The following is a 15,953-nucleotide window of genomic DNA, read 5'->3' on the forward strand; positions in this document are numbered from 1 at the left end:
CATTTGGCCAGTTAGACATGCGATCAAGTGATTGCTCATCATGTTGCAGTGGGTTTTGGTATAGAAAACACTTTGACAAATATCCCGTACTTTAATTAAAGTTTAGCATTTCCTGTACAAAGGAAATAAATGATAATGTATTATTATGAACTTGCCTTCTTAGATAAATAAAGCCACACAATGGGAATTTTAAAAGACTTTGCTGGAACCTTGAATTATTAGTTGTCTCTTTTCTTTTGTTTCCCTGGTAATATTTGGCACATGCCCCTCCTCTCTGTCTCAGTCTCTATAGTTAGGTGGGAGAATTCTATAGGTTTAAATTGGGCATGGATTTTTATTATTTTGGAGCTCTTTTTTATTTTTCTGCAGCCCTGTCATTTGTAGTCCATGGATTTGGGGAGAAAGTTAGACCAAACTTCAGCACTGTCATAAAGAGCAGAATGGGGATAGGTGAGAAGGTTGAGAAGACCTTGAATTTTGTTGTTCCCTAAGGCAATGGAGCTGGTCCTTATGAGTATAATTTGAAAGGCTATGGAAAAGTACTTTCTCACTAATGGATGTGATCCTTTCAATTTCATCCCAGGACAGATTCCCCTTGGAAATGTGTCCCTTTCCCCTTGGAAATGTGTCTTTAATATGAAGATTAAAGATCTAGATGGGAGTAGAAAGGAATTTGGAATTTTGCCATCTTATAGAATAGGGCTTCTCAAAAGATGGGTTCTCTTAGGTCTTTTCAGGATGTCCATATTGACATCTGCACTGATGGCACAAAAAACAGTGGTGAATAAAACTACTGGCATCTGTGTTTGAATAAAGGCAGTCTCACCAAATCACACCAGTCATCTCCATCATTACATACTTGCAGCTAAGCGCGCAAACACACACACACACACACACACACACACACACACATACATGCTTGTTTTTATGCTAGATTCACATAAGAACATCCTTGAAGCAGTTAAACTTACTAATTTTATTAGATATTGACCCTTAAGTATACACCTTTTTTTAAAATAGGCTCCATGCCCAATGTGAGCCTTGAACTCATGACCTAGAGATCAAGAGTTGCATGCTCTACCAACTGAGCCAGCCAGGCACCCCTACACATCTTTTTAGTATTTTGTATGATGAAATGTAAAATAAACATAAAACGAGTCTAAGGCTACTGAAGAATGATGATTGTCTCAGGGAAAGATGCTTTTGTGATTGAATTGTAAGCTGAACTAGTCGCGTTTTCATTGGAACTGAATTTTTCTTCAAAGAACAGACAACAGATAAACTGTGGTTATTTAGACACTTTAGTGTCTGGCAAACATTTTCTCAAAAAATAAAGGGGCGGGGGATAAAGTAAGCCTACCTCTTCAAGGAAAACAGCTAACAGTATCTGTTGCCAATGATAAAATTTAAGCTTTCAAATGAAAATTAGAATTTTGGAAAACTTGTATTTGTCATTATGAGCTTAGTAGCAGTTCCAGTACTTAGCAACTTTATGCATGGGATTTGTGATATTAACAAATACGGTGTTTGACATTATATAATGAAGTATCACAATGTGGAAGACCTGAATAATTCAGTGATCCCATACTTTTTGGATGACCAATGCGTGATGTTTCAAAAGCACGAAGGGTAAAAAGATCCATTCAAAATACAATATAGAACACTGGATTTTAATGTAATAGAGTATAAAAAGTGCGTTGATGTGGTTTCAGATTCCACTCTGTAACCTTTAAGGAACGACATTTGTTGCATTTAGTGAATATCCACAAAGACTACGTAAGAATACATGCAGAAGCAAATATGAGAAAGTAGCCTTCTTCTGGTAAGCCAAATATTAAAGACACTTGCAAAAATGCAAAGTAATACCACTCTTCTTGCTAAATTGGCTTTGTTTCAGAACATATGGTTATGGTAATAAAAATATGTCATTTATGTTATATGTAATAGATTTACTGCTGTTATCTTTAAGTGAACTAATAAATTAAAATTTTCTGTTTTAATTTTTAAAGTGGTAATTATCAATAGAGATAAGCCGCATAAACATGGGGGACTCCGTCATGTGTTAAGAGTGTGAACGGGTCAAAAGTTTGAGAACCACTGTTGTAGACCACACTCCTTACTTTCAAATGGGTAACTGAGGCCATGATAGGTGATGTGACTCATCCATTGAGTGGCAACTGTGACTAAATCATATCTCTGCAATCCATTGTTCTCATGTTTTCACTGTTTGCATAATTGTTTTCCCGTACTACACTACTACATGACTACCTGCATATGAGTAAGCAAATCAGAGACTCCAGTGAGAAAGCAGATGGGAATAGGTTCTGATGGAAGTCAGTTGACAGCCTGGGAATGGGAAGCTGGGTGGAAGGCCAAACGGCCTCTTGCAGGCAGTGGGTGCCTCCATGTGGAGGGATGTGTGCTGAGGGGAGTGAGGAGGGTACAAGTGGAGGAAGAACATGACCTCTTTCAGATTTTATGTTTCTTGTTCTTAAATACGTTGAGCTTTTCTTCATCCCTTGACTTTTCCTCCAGGGAGTTTGCCCGTTGGAAAGTAAACAACTTGGCTCTGGAAAGGAGGGACTTCTTCAGTTTGCCATTGCCTCTTGCCCCAGAATTTATCCGGAACATCCGCCTCCTCGGAAGGAGACCCAACTTACAACAGGTTACTGAAAACCTGATAAAAAAGTACGGCACTCATTTCTTACTTTCTGCCACCCTTGGAGGTAAGCAACATCATGATCTTACACTAATTGGCTGTCAGATCATTGAAAATAGCTTTAAGACCCAAGGAGTATAGCTTGAGTCTTTCTGGGTCTTTGTTCTTCCTTGCCTGGTATTGCCTGAGAAATATTTTTCTTTCTGGTGCCTTTGAGAGCAGTATAATCTCTTGACATCCAAATTTACCTAGAACATTGCTATTTGCTTATAAGCATCCTCCTGAGGAGGGGGTGCGGGGTAAGGAGGTTGGGGGACTGACAGGCTCCTACTAAGCACTTGCCAGCAGGGGGCGCTCCTAGTTTTCTTTTGACAGAGGCTTCTCACCTAGAGGCTTTTCCACATCCTAATATTTGCTGTGGCTCTAGTTGTCAGACCCATGGGCAAAAAAGCAAATGTCCATTAAGTCCCTGACCCCTGCTTACCTCCCTAAAGATTGGTAACTGGACAAACCAATTCTAGTGATTCTGGGCTGGATAGGGACAAGGTTGGGAGTGGGGATGGTGTACCTGTGGCCAAATCAAAAGCTCTGAAGAGGCAGGGTTCTCTCTGCCCTGGGAAGAAGAAAGCAAGATTTATTATAACATTTAGCTCACTGTCTGATGGACAAAAAGGATCTCTCCAAGGGTTCAGGCCAGCTGCCGGCATGTGGTAGGTGTTGAGTGTTTGATGGGGAAGAGGGTGGGTGAGCTTCAAGGCTTTTGCCCTTTCTGAGGGAGCAGAAATATCCATGGTGACTTCTCATAAACAACTTGAGAGAGAAAATTTTATCTCCCCCATGGAGGTAGATTGCCTGAGACTGAGATCAATAAAGGATGTTAAATGGATAAGCTGGAGGGGAGGGGATGAGCTATGGGATAGTTAAAGAATGAAGGAAAAGGAGGAGGGCCTCTCAGGCAGTGATGCTGGTCACCTTGGGCACTGTGTGATGAGACTGTTCTGAAGACAGTGATGAGGAAGAGGTCGTCAGCAGGGGCAATGGGCTCCCTCTGAGCTCTGACTGTTCTGGCCAAGGGTTTCATGTTCTAATTGGCAGGGGATTCAGAAGGCCTCACCAATGGACCCATGTTGTTTGCTTTAGGAGAAGAGTCCCTAACCATTTTTGTGGACAAGCGGAAACTGAGCCGCAAGACAGAGACAGCAGGAAGTGCACCTGTAGTTGGGGGCAGTGGGAACAGCTCTGCCGTGTCCCTGGAGACCCTGCACCAGCTCGCAGCCTCCTACTTCATCGACAGAGAGAGCACACTGAGGCGGCTGCACCATATCCAGATAGCCACGGGGGCCATCAAGGTAACAGCCTGTGGCGTACTGGGAGAGGGAGGGCAGACAGCAGAGAGAAAGCTGGCTAGGGTCTTAGCCAGCTCCAAATCAGTCAGACCTGACTGATGGACGTGGGGAAGAAGCTTTCTGAGACGAGCCACAACCGTCCCTAAAAGGTGGCCCAGGTCTTCACTTGCACAGCAGATAGTCATGTAGCTTCTACTGGGAGGCAGTCTCCAGCCAACGGACTGTTGGTAGAAAGGCAGACAGGGTCCTTATTCTGCACCTCTTACGTTCTAGTGAGGGATGGGAATTTTACACAGGTAAAAGCAAAGTAATTTTAGATAAAGATAGAAAAGCAGAGTCATAAGGTACGGATTTCCTGGGGTGGGAAAGGAGCAGCTAATATTAGCCAGATTGGTCTGGGGAGGGAACTTTGGGTTTAAACTTTGAGGCTGAGTCTGAATGACCTGAGGGAAGAGTATTCAGACAGCAAGAACAGTAAGTGCTAAGGCCCTGAGGCAGCAACCGGCTTGGTGCCTTGGAACACAGAGAAGACTGTTGCGACTATAGTAAGGTGAACAAGAAGACACTGGTACAATATGACGGTCAGAAGTAGACTGGAATCAGATTACGTGGCCATGAAAAGGAATTTTAATATGTCAAAGTGCAATGGAAAACATCCAGAGAGTTTTAAGCAGAGGAGTGATATGATGCCATGCATGTTGGAAAATGATCCAGCAGTTACTATAACATTAATAATCATAACCTCCATCCTATCTTCTCTACTTATATCTAGGAGAATTCTAGGAAAACTCATATTGTAATAGGGAAGAGAAGACCAATGACGATACTTGAGAATGCTGGATTATTTTATTCTAAATGTAAAATTAAGGTGGCAAGGAATGGTCAGTCTTATCTTATATTCTGCTTTTATCACACCCAAAATTTAGATGGTTTTGTTCATTTGTTTATTGGTTCAGTAGATATTTACTGAACACCTGTTACGTGTCAGGTACTGCTCTAGGTACTGAGAATCCCAGAGTGAAGAATACATATAAAGTCCCTGCCCTCATGAAGCTTAAATTCTAGTGATGGAGATGTAATATAATGTCAGGTGGGATTAATGGTATGAAGAAGTGGAGCCAGGCAAGAGGATGACACACAAGAGGAGGACAGGGACAGGGACACCACACTTTAGGGAAGACCTGTGTGAAAAAATGCCATTTAAGCAGACATCTGAATGAAGGGAGGGAGCAAGCCACATGGGAGTGAGAGCAGGTGCAATTGCCCTGAAGCAGGAGTGTGCATGTTACGATCCAGAAACACTGCATAATGTAGCAGGAGTGCCGTTACAAGAGGGGTGAAGTAGGAGATGAGGCTGCAGAGAAAATTTTATCTCCCCCTGACGGTAGACTGCCTGAGACGGAGATCAATAAAGGATGTGAAGATCATGAGGGCATTACTGATCAGGGAAGAGAGGAGAAAGAGGGATCCTGGAGACTGATGCAGTGACTACTGCAATGGTCCAGGGAAGAAATAATGGTGGCTCGCTCAGACAAAGCTGGCTGTATAGAGGTAGTGAAAATTTGGCAGATGCCAAGATATATTTTGATGGTAGAGCCCTACAGGTTTAGCTAATAAATTAGAAGAAAGGACTCAAGATTAACTGCAAGATTTTTGGCATGAGCAGCAAGATGAACAGTGATTGCATTTACTGAGAAGGACAACAGTGGGGGAGATGCCAATCTGAAAGAAGCAAATCAAGAGCTTGGTTTTAGACACAGTGAATTTGACATTCCTATTAGACATCCAAGTAGAGGTATCTAACAGGAAGGTGAATATAAACACTAGGCTTCAGAGAGAAAGGTCATGACTGAAGATGTGATTTTGGCATACAAATATATACACACATGTAGGTGGTATTTAATATCATGAGAAAGGATGAGATGAGATCACTTGAGGAGTGAATGTAGCTGGTAGAGCAGCCCTAAGGCTGCCTAGCCCTAAGGCTGAGTTGTGCAGCACATCAATATTCAGAAATGGGGACTGGGAGAAGGATCCAACAGAGAAGGCTGACACCAGGCAGAAAGGTATGAAGAGAATTAAAGCCATATCACAAGACGATATGAAGCAAGTGTTTCATAGAAGAAGGAGCAGACAACTGCGTTAGATGCTGTTAAACAGTCAGATAGAGAACGGACCTTCAATTTGGCAACATGGAGGTAACTAGCAACCTAGATAATAGTGATTTCAGTGTCATGACAGGTACAAAAGGCTGAGTGCAGAAGGTTCAAGAGAGAAAACGAAGTGAGGAACCAGAGGAGTAGAGACAATTCTTTAAGGGTTTTGCTGTAAAGGCAAACAGAAAAAATGGGCGATAGCTGGAGAGTGGTATAAGGTCAAGAGAGGTGGAATTTTTGTTTTTAAGATGAGAGATACTCAAGAATGTTGGCATGTTGATTGAAATGATTCAGGAGAGGGGGAGAAAATAATTCAGAAGTGATAGGAGACAACTGCAAGAGCAACTGGGCAGGCGGGAGGGGTGGTTCTTACATAGCATAAACGTCTCATCCTTTGTAGCAGGAGGCATTCAAATGCGCAGGACACATGCAGTAGGATGTAGCCGTTGGGGGTCGGGATGTGGATGTCCCCTTCTGATTGATCCTATTTCCTTGATTACACAAGAAGCAGAGTCCTTGCCTAAAAGGAAGGAGAAGGGATTACTGAGAGAAGAATGCAGGGGATGGTTTCAGAAGAATAGGAGCTAGGTATTTTAATGGACTAGATAAATGTTGTGGGTTGTTGGGCAGCACTGAGAGCCCATTTGAGACCCATGGTCGTAATTACATGGGAACAGTCAGCATAGCTGTGAGCTTTATCAGCTACATTTGGCACTTCAAGTACAGGCAGTCATGGAGGAGGTGGAGAGTTGATTGAACAGAAATGTGTGTGTGTGTGTGTGTGTGTACATGAAGATGAAACAAACAAAATGGGAGTTGAGAATATACACAAAGCAGTGATTATAGTGATGGACCAAGGGATTTGGGACTATTAAGGGACGGCAGGAAGTGAAAAGTTGGTTAGGTCAAAAGATTGGAAGTCTAAGTAGGTTTGATACTTGTTAGAGGGAAGTGACCAGGGGAAGTGCAAGTGTGTGATGATTTATGTTGAGATTGGAGAGAAAGTGCAATTAGCAAAACAAATCAGGTTCTGAACATGGCCATGAGTGTGGGTGGCTAAGACGGGGCTGGAGGACAAGATGAACGGAGAGGGGAGAAGGCTAGGGACCTGGGAGGCCAGGGTATTAAAGGGTTTTCTACATGGATGCTGAGGTCAACAGGAAAGATACAAACCTTTTGGTGGTAACAGACAGTGATAAGCAAGCTTAATACTGGACATCCTTAACAACTGAATGGGACTAACAAGAGAAATAGACAGCAACAAGGAGGGGTCATGGGTGATAAAGTCCTGATGGTTCTGGCTTCAGAGGAGCCAGAGATGGCTAGAGAGGAGGGGGAACAGTGTCCAGGACACTGGCAACGCACCTCACTCCTCTGCCCGGCAATGTGAGGTGTGGGAACACAGCCAGCCACTGCTAGGCAAGACTGAAAGGGAACCCCTGTTTTCAGCATCTTCTGGACTGTGCTTAATGCAAAAAGATGAAGCAGACTCTTGAGAGGAGATCAAGGTTATGGAGGACCTTGCTGAAGACTGATGATGAGACCGAGAGAGCACGATGGAAGTTACCTGAAGAGGTCAGATTAAGAGAGGTGCAGTGTCTGGAGTGAGAGCCTGAGACAGGGCAGTGGCTGGAGTTAACAGGGATTTAGGGTGCCTTTGGGATTCTGGTCTCTGAGCAGCTTAAAATGATGAAAGAAGACTATTAGTAACATGGAGTGGGTTTTACCAAGAAGACAGAACTCTGGGGAAGCCCCTTTCCCCCTTCAGTCCTGTAGTGAGTCGGCTGTGTCAAAGTGGGAGAAGAATTGGTCTTATCTGGAAATAAAAGGTAGGTCTGGGTCAACAACTCAAAGGTCCCATTAATGTGCCTTCCTGTCCTTTTACCTGACCAGCTTTTTCACTTTCTTCCCCCCTTCATGGCCTCGTTTGCCTCACTATTTGCCTAACTTAGACTCCATGGTCCACCACTATAATCACGGCATTGGATATATCTTCAACTTGCCCCTCACTGCCTTCTCACGTCCATGCCATCCCCTTAATTCAGGACCTCATCAACTCTTGCCCAGTTTTCTTGCATTATCTTTTTAACTAGTCTTCCCGTCTCCATTCTCAGCTCCTCTCTCTTATCCGCCCTCTCTGCTGCCTGCATGAGTGCAAAACCTCATGTACCATCCCCCCTGGCCCCGTTTAAACCACTGCGCCCCAGCCATGGTGGCACTGTGACAATGCAGAGAACATAGGGTTGAACCCAAAAGTCTTTGCTGTGCCACTGCTCATGTGGGCTGCGAGCAAGTTACCAAACTACTCTGAACCTCACTTTTCTTATCCTTAAAACTGTTCAATAATTAAAATATTTTTTACCTTGAAGGATTTCCGTAAGGATCAAATAAAAAACAGAGAGAGTGCATGAGCCACAGCACAAATGGAGCTTGAAAAAGAATAATTCCTCATCTTAACAAAACCATAAAGCCATTGAAGATTATCCCTAATGGTCTCTTTTGTCTCTTCTCAACCCGTTTCCCCCATCAACCCTTCACTTACAATTTCTATCATGTAGGCCCGTCCTGTTAGTCTGTTTAAAAAAATTTTATTATTTTGAGCGAGAGAAGGCTGGGGGGCAGGGGGAGAGAATGAATGGGGGATGGGCAGAGAAAGAGAGAGAAAGAGAAAAGAACCCAAGCAGGTTCCACACTGTCAGTGCAGAGCCAGATGTGGGGCTTGACCCCAGGAACTGTGAGATCACAGTTCAAAATCAAGAGTTGGACTCTCAACCAACTGAGCAGCCCAGGCATCCCACTAACTATTAGTCTTTATCCAAAGCCCCTGCTGTTTGCTTTGCTTGTCTGTTTACGTAAGTGTCTCTCCCTCACTCTTCTTTGCTCAAGTCAAAAAGGTAACTCTTTGGGGAAGCCTTTTCTGACTCCCAAGGTAGTTAAATGCTCTCTTTGGTGTATCAAGCAGATGCCTCTTTTATAGGGCTTATCATTTGAACTGTATTTGCTAGCTAACATGAAGTCCTTGAGGGAGGGACTGGCTCTTATTCATCTTTGGTTCCCAGTAGAAGTACAGAGCATATTCCATTATGGGTAATGAATGAGTAAAGTTTTGTTGACTGACAGAATAAATGAATGAATGAGTCACTGTTTTCCACATAGGTTATGCTCTTTTCAGTGTATGTACAAGGGCATATAAATATGTTTAGTTGAAAGAAACAAAGCTACTCCAAGTCACTTGAGCATAAACATGGTTTATAAAGAGGACTACGGTGAAGACTATCACATATCTCCAAGGACAAGGTCCAGACACATGGGTCTTATAAAAGGGCAGTAAGGCTCCCAGGTTACCCCATTTCTTGTTGGAACACATGTCATCTGTTTTTTTTCATCTGCTTCACCTTCTAGCTTCTTTTCCAAGTTCTTTCCTTTGTTTTTTTTTCTAGACCTTTCTGTACGCCAGTGACTTCAGCTTACATTTAGCTCTGCCTTGCTCTGGAGCTGACGCTGACTCTGGCCCGGACTGAATACTATTTTTCTGTTTTATCTCTCAGCTGGTGCCATTGGGGCAGGAACCACTCTTGTTCACTGCTGTATTCTCAGTTCCTGGCACTTGGTAATGCTTGACGATTATTTATTCTGAATTTTAAGGGTGTCCACCATCACCCTTTAAATTGTTTCTCTCAGTGTCACAGTTCTGACTTCTCTGGAGGGAAGTTTTGTTCAGAGTTCACTTTAGTCCACTATAAAGAGTTCAATACATAGTCTGAAATATGGCTTACCGGACTCATCTCTTTGGCAAAGTCTGCAGGTGGCACAGTGAGAGGCAGGAAGGTACCCAAAGCCACATCTATCGTAGTGCCTGGGGATGCACTTTCCAGAACTGGAGCCACTGCCCATCTCCCCAGAAGTGGGGCCGCCATCCTTGGAAGGTTCTTTTTGGAACTCCTCCAATCACACATGGAATGTGGGATGATAATTCATCTTCCACTGAGCTGATTAACCTGGAGTTTTCTCTGTTGAGGGGTGCAATGTACTCCTTCCGTGGGATGCAATTCAGAAAAACAGGAGAAAACAGGATTATTTTCTCCTACCTCCACTCCTCCTCGTCCTCATGCTCACATAACTTAGCTCTAGAGAACCACGTGACCTGTCCAAGAACACCCTGCTAGACTGAGGAGCAACGGGAGGTCTCGGCTCCCTATCCCACCACCGTGCTCACCTGATAGGGTTGACCTGCCCATTTTATCCTACTGTCAAATGTTCCACCAGAGACCATTCCTTTGCTTGATCATGCTTTTACAGATCCGCATAGCAAGGGCCAGTAGGCTGGATGCATCCCGCAGCGTATCCCTGCTAGCTGATACTCCTTTACTGGGGCTGTAGCCCCTGCCACCTGCTTCCCTCTACTGAACATGCCTTTGCAGGAGTAGAGCTGGCTTCCACCGAGGCCATTACTCTGCATCGAGGTGGGTGGCATGAAGGGTTCTGCTCACCTGCTCAGCCTTGGGGAAGGGAAAACCCTCCAGCCTCTCTGCCTGTCTCTTATGTCTGTAAGCAGGTGTACTCTTACTTTTCCCCCCTTGTTAGCCACCTCTAGTTTACTAACATGCCCCTTTTGTTTATCTGACACATTCCTCTGAGACCCTACTGAACATCTCACTCTGTTGCAAGGTTTACCCTGCTCAGTGCACACCTCTCTTACAGGATTTGTCATATTATATTCCAGCTGTGTGCATCCCCACTGCCACGTCCCCACACCCACAGGCATGGTAGGAGGGCTTGGAGCAGTTGGGACTCCGTAGCTTGCACACCATTTCTTCGCCGTGGCTGGCACGCAGTGAGGCACTAAATAGAATCCTTGGTAGGTGAAGGCTGGCTGCCTGGTTTAGTGGGAAACAAACTTGCTCAAGGGAGAAAGCTTGGGATCAAGTTTCAGTCTTGATGCTCACCACTTCTATGACCTTGAGAAGTCAGTGAGTTACCAGCTATTTGACTCACCTGTACCCAGGGCTTAGCTTCAGCTGACAGGGCTACACCAGCTATTAGAATATTAAACCACTTCCATATCAGCTGGTAAACAGTCTGCACCCAATCACCTGGGTGCCATCGTAACCACTGTTCTCTCTCCCTTGGAGCCCCCAGGTCTCCCGTTGAATGGACCTTGGGAGGTCTCCAGAATGCTGCTGGTACCACCCCTGGCACCTCTTCTGATTAGCCCACCCACTCCTGTCTTACCTGCTGATTAATATTGTGAATCCCACCCCTGTCTCTGCCATGGGGTTGGGGTGACACCCAATGACACAGTTCACATGGAAACACTTGGAAAACTATAAAGGGCTGAATATATACACTGTACCTCCTGTCCGTGATGCCTGGGAAGGGATCAGAGCCATTAAGCAGAGGACCCTGTTCTCATTCGCAGCTCACCCTCTACTTAATCGAAGTGTGGGGAAGGACTTGGTTTGATATGTTCCAGGGCTTACTGAAAAGAGCCCACACAAAAGTTCAGATGGGTCCCAGGATGGCAAAATGGAGTGGTTCTCACAAAGCATCCTTAAAAAGACTTGTCTGAATTCCTCAGCGCACAGCCTGGGATTCAATTTGCAGTTCTCTTAAGCACACACACCATCAGCTGTGCTCACCCTGCCCGGCCCTATCGCTCACAATTAGAAGCCCATTTCTGTCCCTTTTAGCTTTGCAGGTGTCCCCCTAGGTAGGACAAGAGCAGCAGGGGAGGCAAAGGGCAGGGGGAGGAGAGCAGACTCACTGGAGTGAGTGTTCGCACAACCTAGTATTTATGGAAAATTGGATGTGCTAATGAACCTGAGATCCATCAGGGCTTTCTGAAGGCAGGACAGTCTCTGTCAACAGACCAATTAGCACACAATTATTTTCCCTTTCTGAAAGCGTATCTGAGATGCTCTTTGAATGTGTGTGCCTGAGTGAACTGCACTTTCCATTACCTCTATGGGCCTCTTCTATAATCTGCCAAAGCTGTCTGCCTCCGCTACAGAGAAAGCCCAGGGTTCTCTGGACTAACCCTCCAGAGACTCTGGTATTTTCATCGCTTGGGGGAAGGGGCCTTCGGGCATTCTGTTACCAAGTCAGTGCCCAGGCAATATCTGCAAGAGGACCCTCTCCAGCTCCCTTTCTTCTTCCCATCTCCTTATATCTCTAGGGAGGACAGAGGTGGTTCAAAGCAGAATAGCAGTGGAAGGAGCAAGGACGTTGGGATCTAATGTAATCTGAGTGCCTTCCTCACTCTTGGAGATCTGGTGTGCCTCCTTATAAGGAAATGAGCTTGAGGATCACAGCCTTTGTCTCTTCTTCATGCCAGTCCTCGTGGCGCAATTAACAAAGGGAAGCTACCCACATCCTTTCAATGCCTTTATCGATTTGATTGTCCGCTTGTGGAACTAACCTTTGGGAGTAGCCAAGTAAAGGTCAAAAAACCACATCAGAGCCAGGCCTAGAATACTGCACAAGATGGCGGTGGTGGTGGTGGGGAAGCAGATGGGTTGGCAGTACGTAGGTAGGGATTGTGCTGAGATAAAGGAGAGGAGAGTGGCTGTTCTCTGTTATCCTCCTTGAGGGGTCATCCTACTCCTATGTAAGGCATGTAGCTCCCTCCCTACCTGGACTTGATGCTGGTGAGCGACCAGCTCAGGGGTGGGTGGATGGAAAAGCCAGTGCAAAACTCAATGACAGTGTGAACAGCTTAGATGGAGGCGGGGACAGGCAAGTGTCCTAAAGACCAGACCCACCCGCCATCTCACCCATCATCCTACCCTGCCGTTCAGTCCACCACATTCCAGAAGACCCGGGCTAGTCCTCGGCCAGGGCTCCTCTTACAGGGACTTTAACACCATAGAGATAAAGACGACCTTACCTTGAAAGAAGCCTGGCTCTGCCTCCCCGCTGTAGTTTGACAGCTAGCCAATCACCCACTAACTCTATACAGAGACATTATTCAGCACCTGGTGCCCACCTGTGGAGGGAGGCAAGTGCATGTGTAACAGCCCGAACACTGGGATTAGAGAAACATGTTTCTACTTGTCTGGAAACTCCTTATGGAAGTGACTGTGCCTCACTCACTCAGTGTGAGTTCTGGATGCTCCTTGCATATTTCTTAAATGAATAAATGAATGAATGAGTGTATGAATGAGCTGAATGAATCCTAGCCCTGTAGGCAACTAGCCATATGACCTTGAATAAATCATTTAACTCATCTGGCCAAGGTCTTCCCATCTGTAATATTAGGATACTGTGATCTCAAGTCTATACCATTTGTTTTGCCCTGTGTTCACATTCTCAACAGAGGGCAGATCACTAAGCTATTTTGGATGAACTGCGCCGTTTACACTTGTTTTTAAAAGTGATGTCATCCAAAGGGCTTTAACTCCCTTTATTTTCCTGAAGTCCTCTGATGTGCCCTCAGAGGAGACAGGAGGGACACTGACTGGGTGCTAGGATTCAAACGATAAGATCCCGTTCCAGCTGCGCATAGCTCTGTGGCCTGGACACCGTAACTCTTGGAACCTTGCTTTCCTTCTTTGGAGAGTGCTAGTAGTGCGACTTGTTTCAGAGTTTCTGTAAGGGTTAAATGGGATGATCCTGGAGGATGAACTTGGCAGTTGTAGAGAGGTCGTTCCTGCCCATGTCATGGGCTCGGTCCCATTCTTTATTCAGGCTGGGTTTTTCTGCTCTTCATGCACCGTGTCTAAGGCTGCCCCTTCTTCTTGGTCTGTAATTACCCCCCTTTTCTCCTAAATCTCTCTGCCTTCCCCATTCATCCTTCATGGCTCACCTCTTCCATGAAGCCTAGTCAGACTACTTTACATCACAAGGATTTCTCCCGTCTCTCTCCCTACTGTATTTCCAGTCAGTATCAAATCATCTCTCATTGAATTACTCTGTTCCATGAGTATTTTTTAAAACTAAATATACTAAACTCTCTTTGAAAAGTTCATTTACACTCTGCTCTTCACCTGCTTACTTCACCTTGTAGCTTGTAGGGCGCTAGTCACGTACACTATACTTTTGAGCCCCCGCGGTGCCCCTTCCCCTTTCTCTCAGAGTGCCTGCCTTCCCTTCTTTCGCTGTCCACTTGTACTTATCTTTATTACTATTAATTTTATTTTATATTAATTCCAGTATAGCTAACATACAGTATCATGTTAGTTCCAGGTGTACGATATAGTGATTCAACAAGACTTCTACTTATCTTTAAGGACCAGCTCAGTTGAGTCTCCTCTGCCCTTCTTCCCTCATGTTCTCTTTGTTTAGAGCTGTGTTTTCCTCAGCGCTCACTGACACATAGCTTCCGCTCCACTTGGATGCATCTCGGCCCGTTGCATATGCACCTGCCTTCCCCACAGGTTGTAATTCCCTAGAGGACACAGCATATAACTTGTGCATTTCTGTGCTCATTTCTCACCCCCCAAAGCCTGGAACGTATTACACATTCTCTAATGTATTAAATACCCGGTGTGCCAGGCACTGTGTTAATCGCGGCTGACAACATGGTGAACAAAATAAACATGGGCTTACCCCTGTGGAGCGTTTGGTGTGTGGAGGACCCAGACTTTCACCCACGTTCTCAGTAAAGGATGGGAAACTGCAACGCGTGTGCCTGCTGCAGGGCAGCCAGGACAGAAGGTCAGGGGTATCAGGGCTGACTCCTTGAAGAACTCCAGGAAAGGCGTTCTGTGAATGTTTGATGAATTGTATAGAATTCAACAGTGGCTGCTCAATAAATACTCGTTGATTGGTTGATTGATTGTTGGCAGAGCTTTCGCAGATCCTGAGAAGAAAGGGCCGCAGGTCCCCATCATTCTTATTATGGAATTATTTCAGTGCATTTAAAGCTCCCCATTTTTCATCTTATACTTTAAAAACATCAGGGAAAAACTGATAGGCCAACTTTATAATATTTTAAAATGATTCTGTGGTGTTTTGGAATATTACATGGCTATAAGAGTTTATGTATATTTAATATACTTATTAAAATATGCAGTAAGCCCATGGCTGATTTTCTCTAAGGACGTCTCAGCGCCGAGGTGGGACTTAAATGTTTAATACTAATAATAATACTCATAACTCATATTTCTCTAGTGCTTTTCATCTTCGGGATCCCTAAAGCCTGTGAGCACCACGCCGAGTGGATGCAGCTGGGCTCGCCAGCCGGCTGACAGCCTCCACATCTGGCCTCCTGTCTCCCTCTGGGGGAGGGAGAGGGGGGGACTCCAGCTCAGAGGTCCAGCTTCCTCAGCCTACGTTGAATCTTCTCTTCCCGGATGCAAATTCCCTTCGGCCCCCTCTGAAAGCCTCCCACTGTGTGCACCTGCCGCTGCCAGCCCTCTGCCGCTGAGAGTGTGTTAGAACAGGGAAGAAAAGTGGCTTTCTGCTCCCGGGGTAGGGAAACACATGCTGTCCTCCGGCTGGTCAAGGACAGGACACAGAGCCTGAGATCGGATGGCCGGAGAGGGAAGCACATAGGGATGGTCTGCGCATAGGGATGGTCTCCCCGTAGGGATGGTCTCTAAATCCACACTGTGCCCTCCTTCTCTAGGTCACGGAGACCAGGACGGGCCCTCTGGGCTGCAGCAACTACGACAATCTGGACTCAGTCAGCTCTGTCCTGGTACAGAGTCCGGAGAACAAAGTGCAGTTACTGGGTAAGCTGTACCGTGATGGGTGTCACACTGGGTGAAAAACTCAGACCACCAAGGAGCAGGAAAAAGCCCTCTGTGCCTCATTTGGCTAAACCCTTCTCTCACTCTCTTTTTTTTAGTG

At 45.3% G+C, this 15,953-nt stretch overlaps 1 protein-coding gene and 1 long non-coding RNA gene across 4 annotated transcripts in view; one reads left to right on the forward strand and one right to left on the reverse strand.

The window, feature by feature from the left end:
- The window catches only part of BRINP2 (BMP/retinoic acid inducible neural specific 2), a 127,476-nt gene that overhangs the window by 102,329 nt on the left and 9,194 nt on the right, over nt 1-15,953 (forward strand). For all 3 annotated transcript variants that reach the window (XM_060643589.3, XM_060643588.3, XM_060643590.3), the window contains 3 exons: nt 2,536-2,726; nt 3,800-4,008; nt 15,730-15,835. In XM_060643589.3, the coding sequence (XP_060499572.2) occupies nt 2,536-2,726; nt 3,800-4,008; nt 15,730-15,835 (506 nt within the window). The remainder of the gene's footprint in view (nt 1-2,535; nt 2,727-3,799; nt 4,009-15,729; nt 15,836-15,953) is intronic.
- Nucleotides 4,833-14,671, reverse strand: LOC144614868 (uncharacterized). The gene is made up of 2 exons (XR_013553108.2): nt 9,938-14,671; nt 4,833-6,681 (listed from the first exon to the last, which is right to left on the reverse strand). It is a non-coding gene; the product is annotated as an uncharacterized LOC144614868 (long non-coding RNA).

This window comes from Panthera onca, chromosome F1, assembly GCF_046562875.1.
Source record: "Panthera onca isolate mPanOnc1 chromosome F1, mPanOnc1 haplotype 2, whole genome shotgun sequence".
In the NCBI taxonomy this organism is placed as follows: Eukaryota; Metazoa; Chordata; class Mammalia; order Carnivora; family Felidae; genus Panthera; species Panthera onca.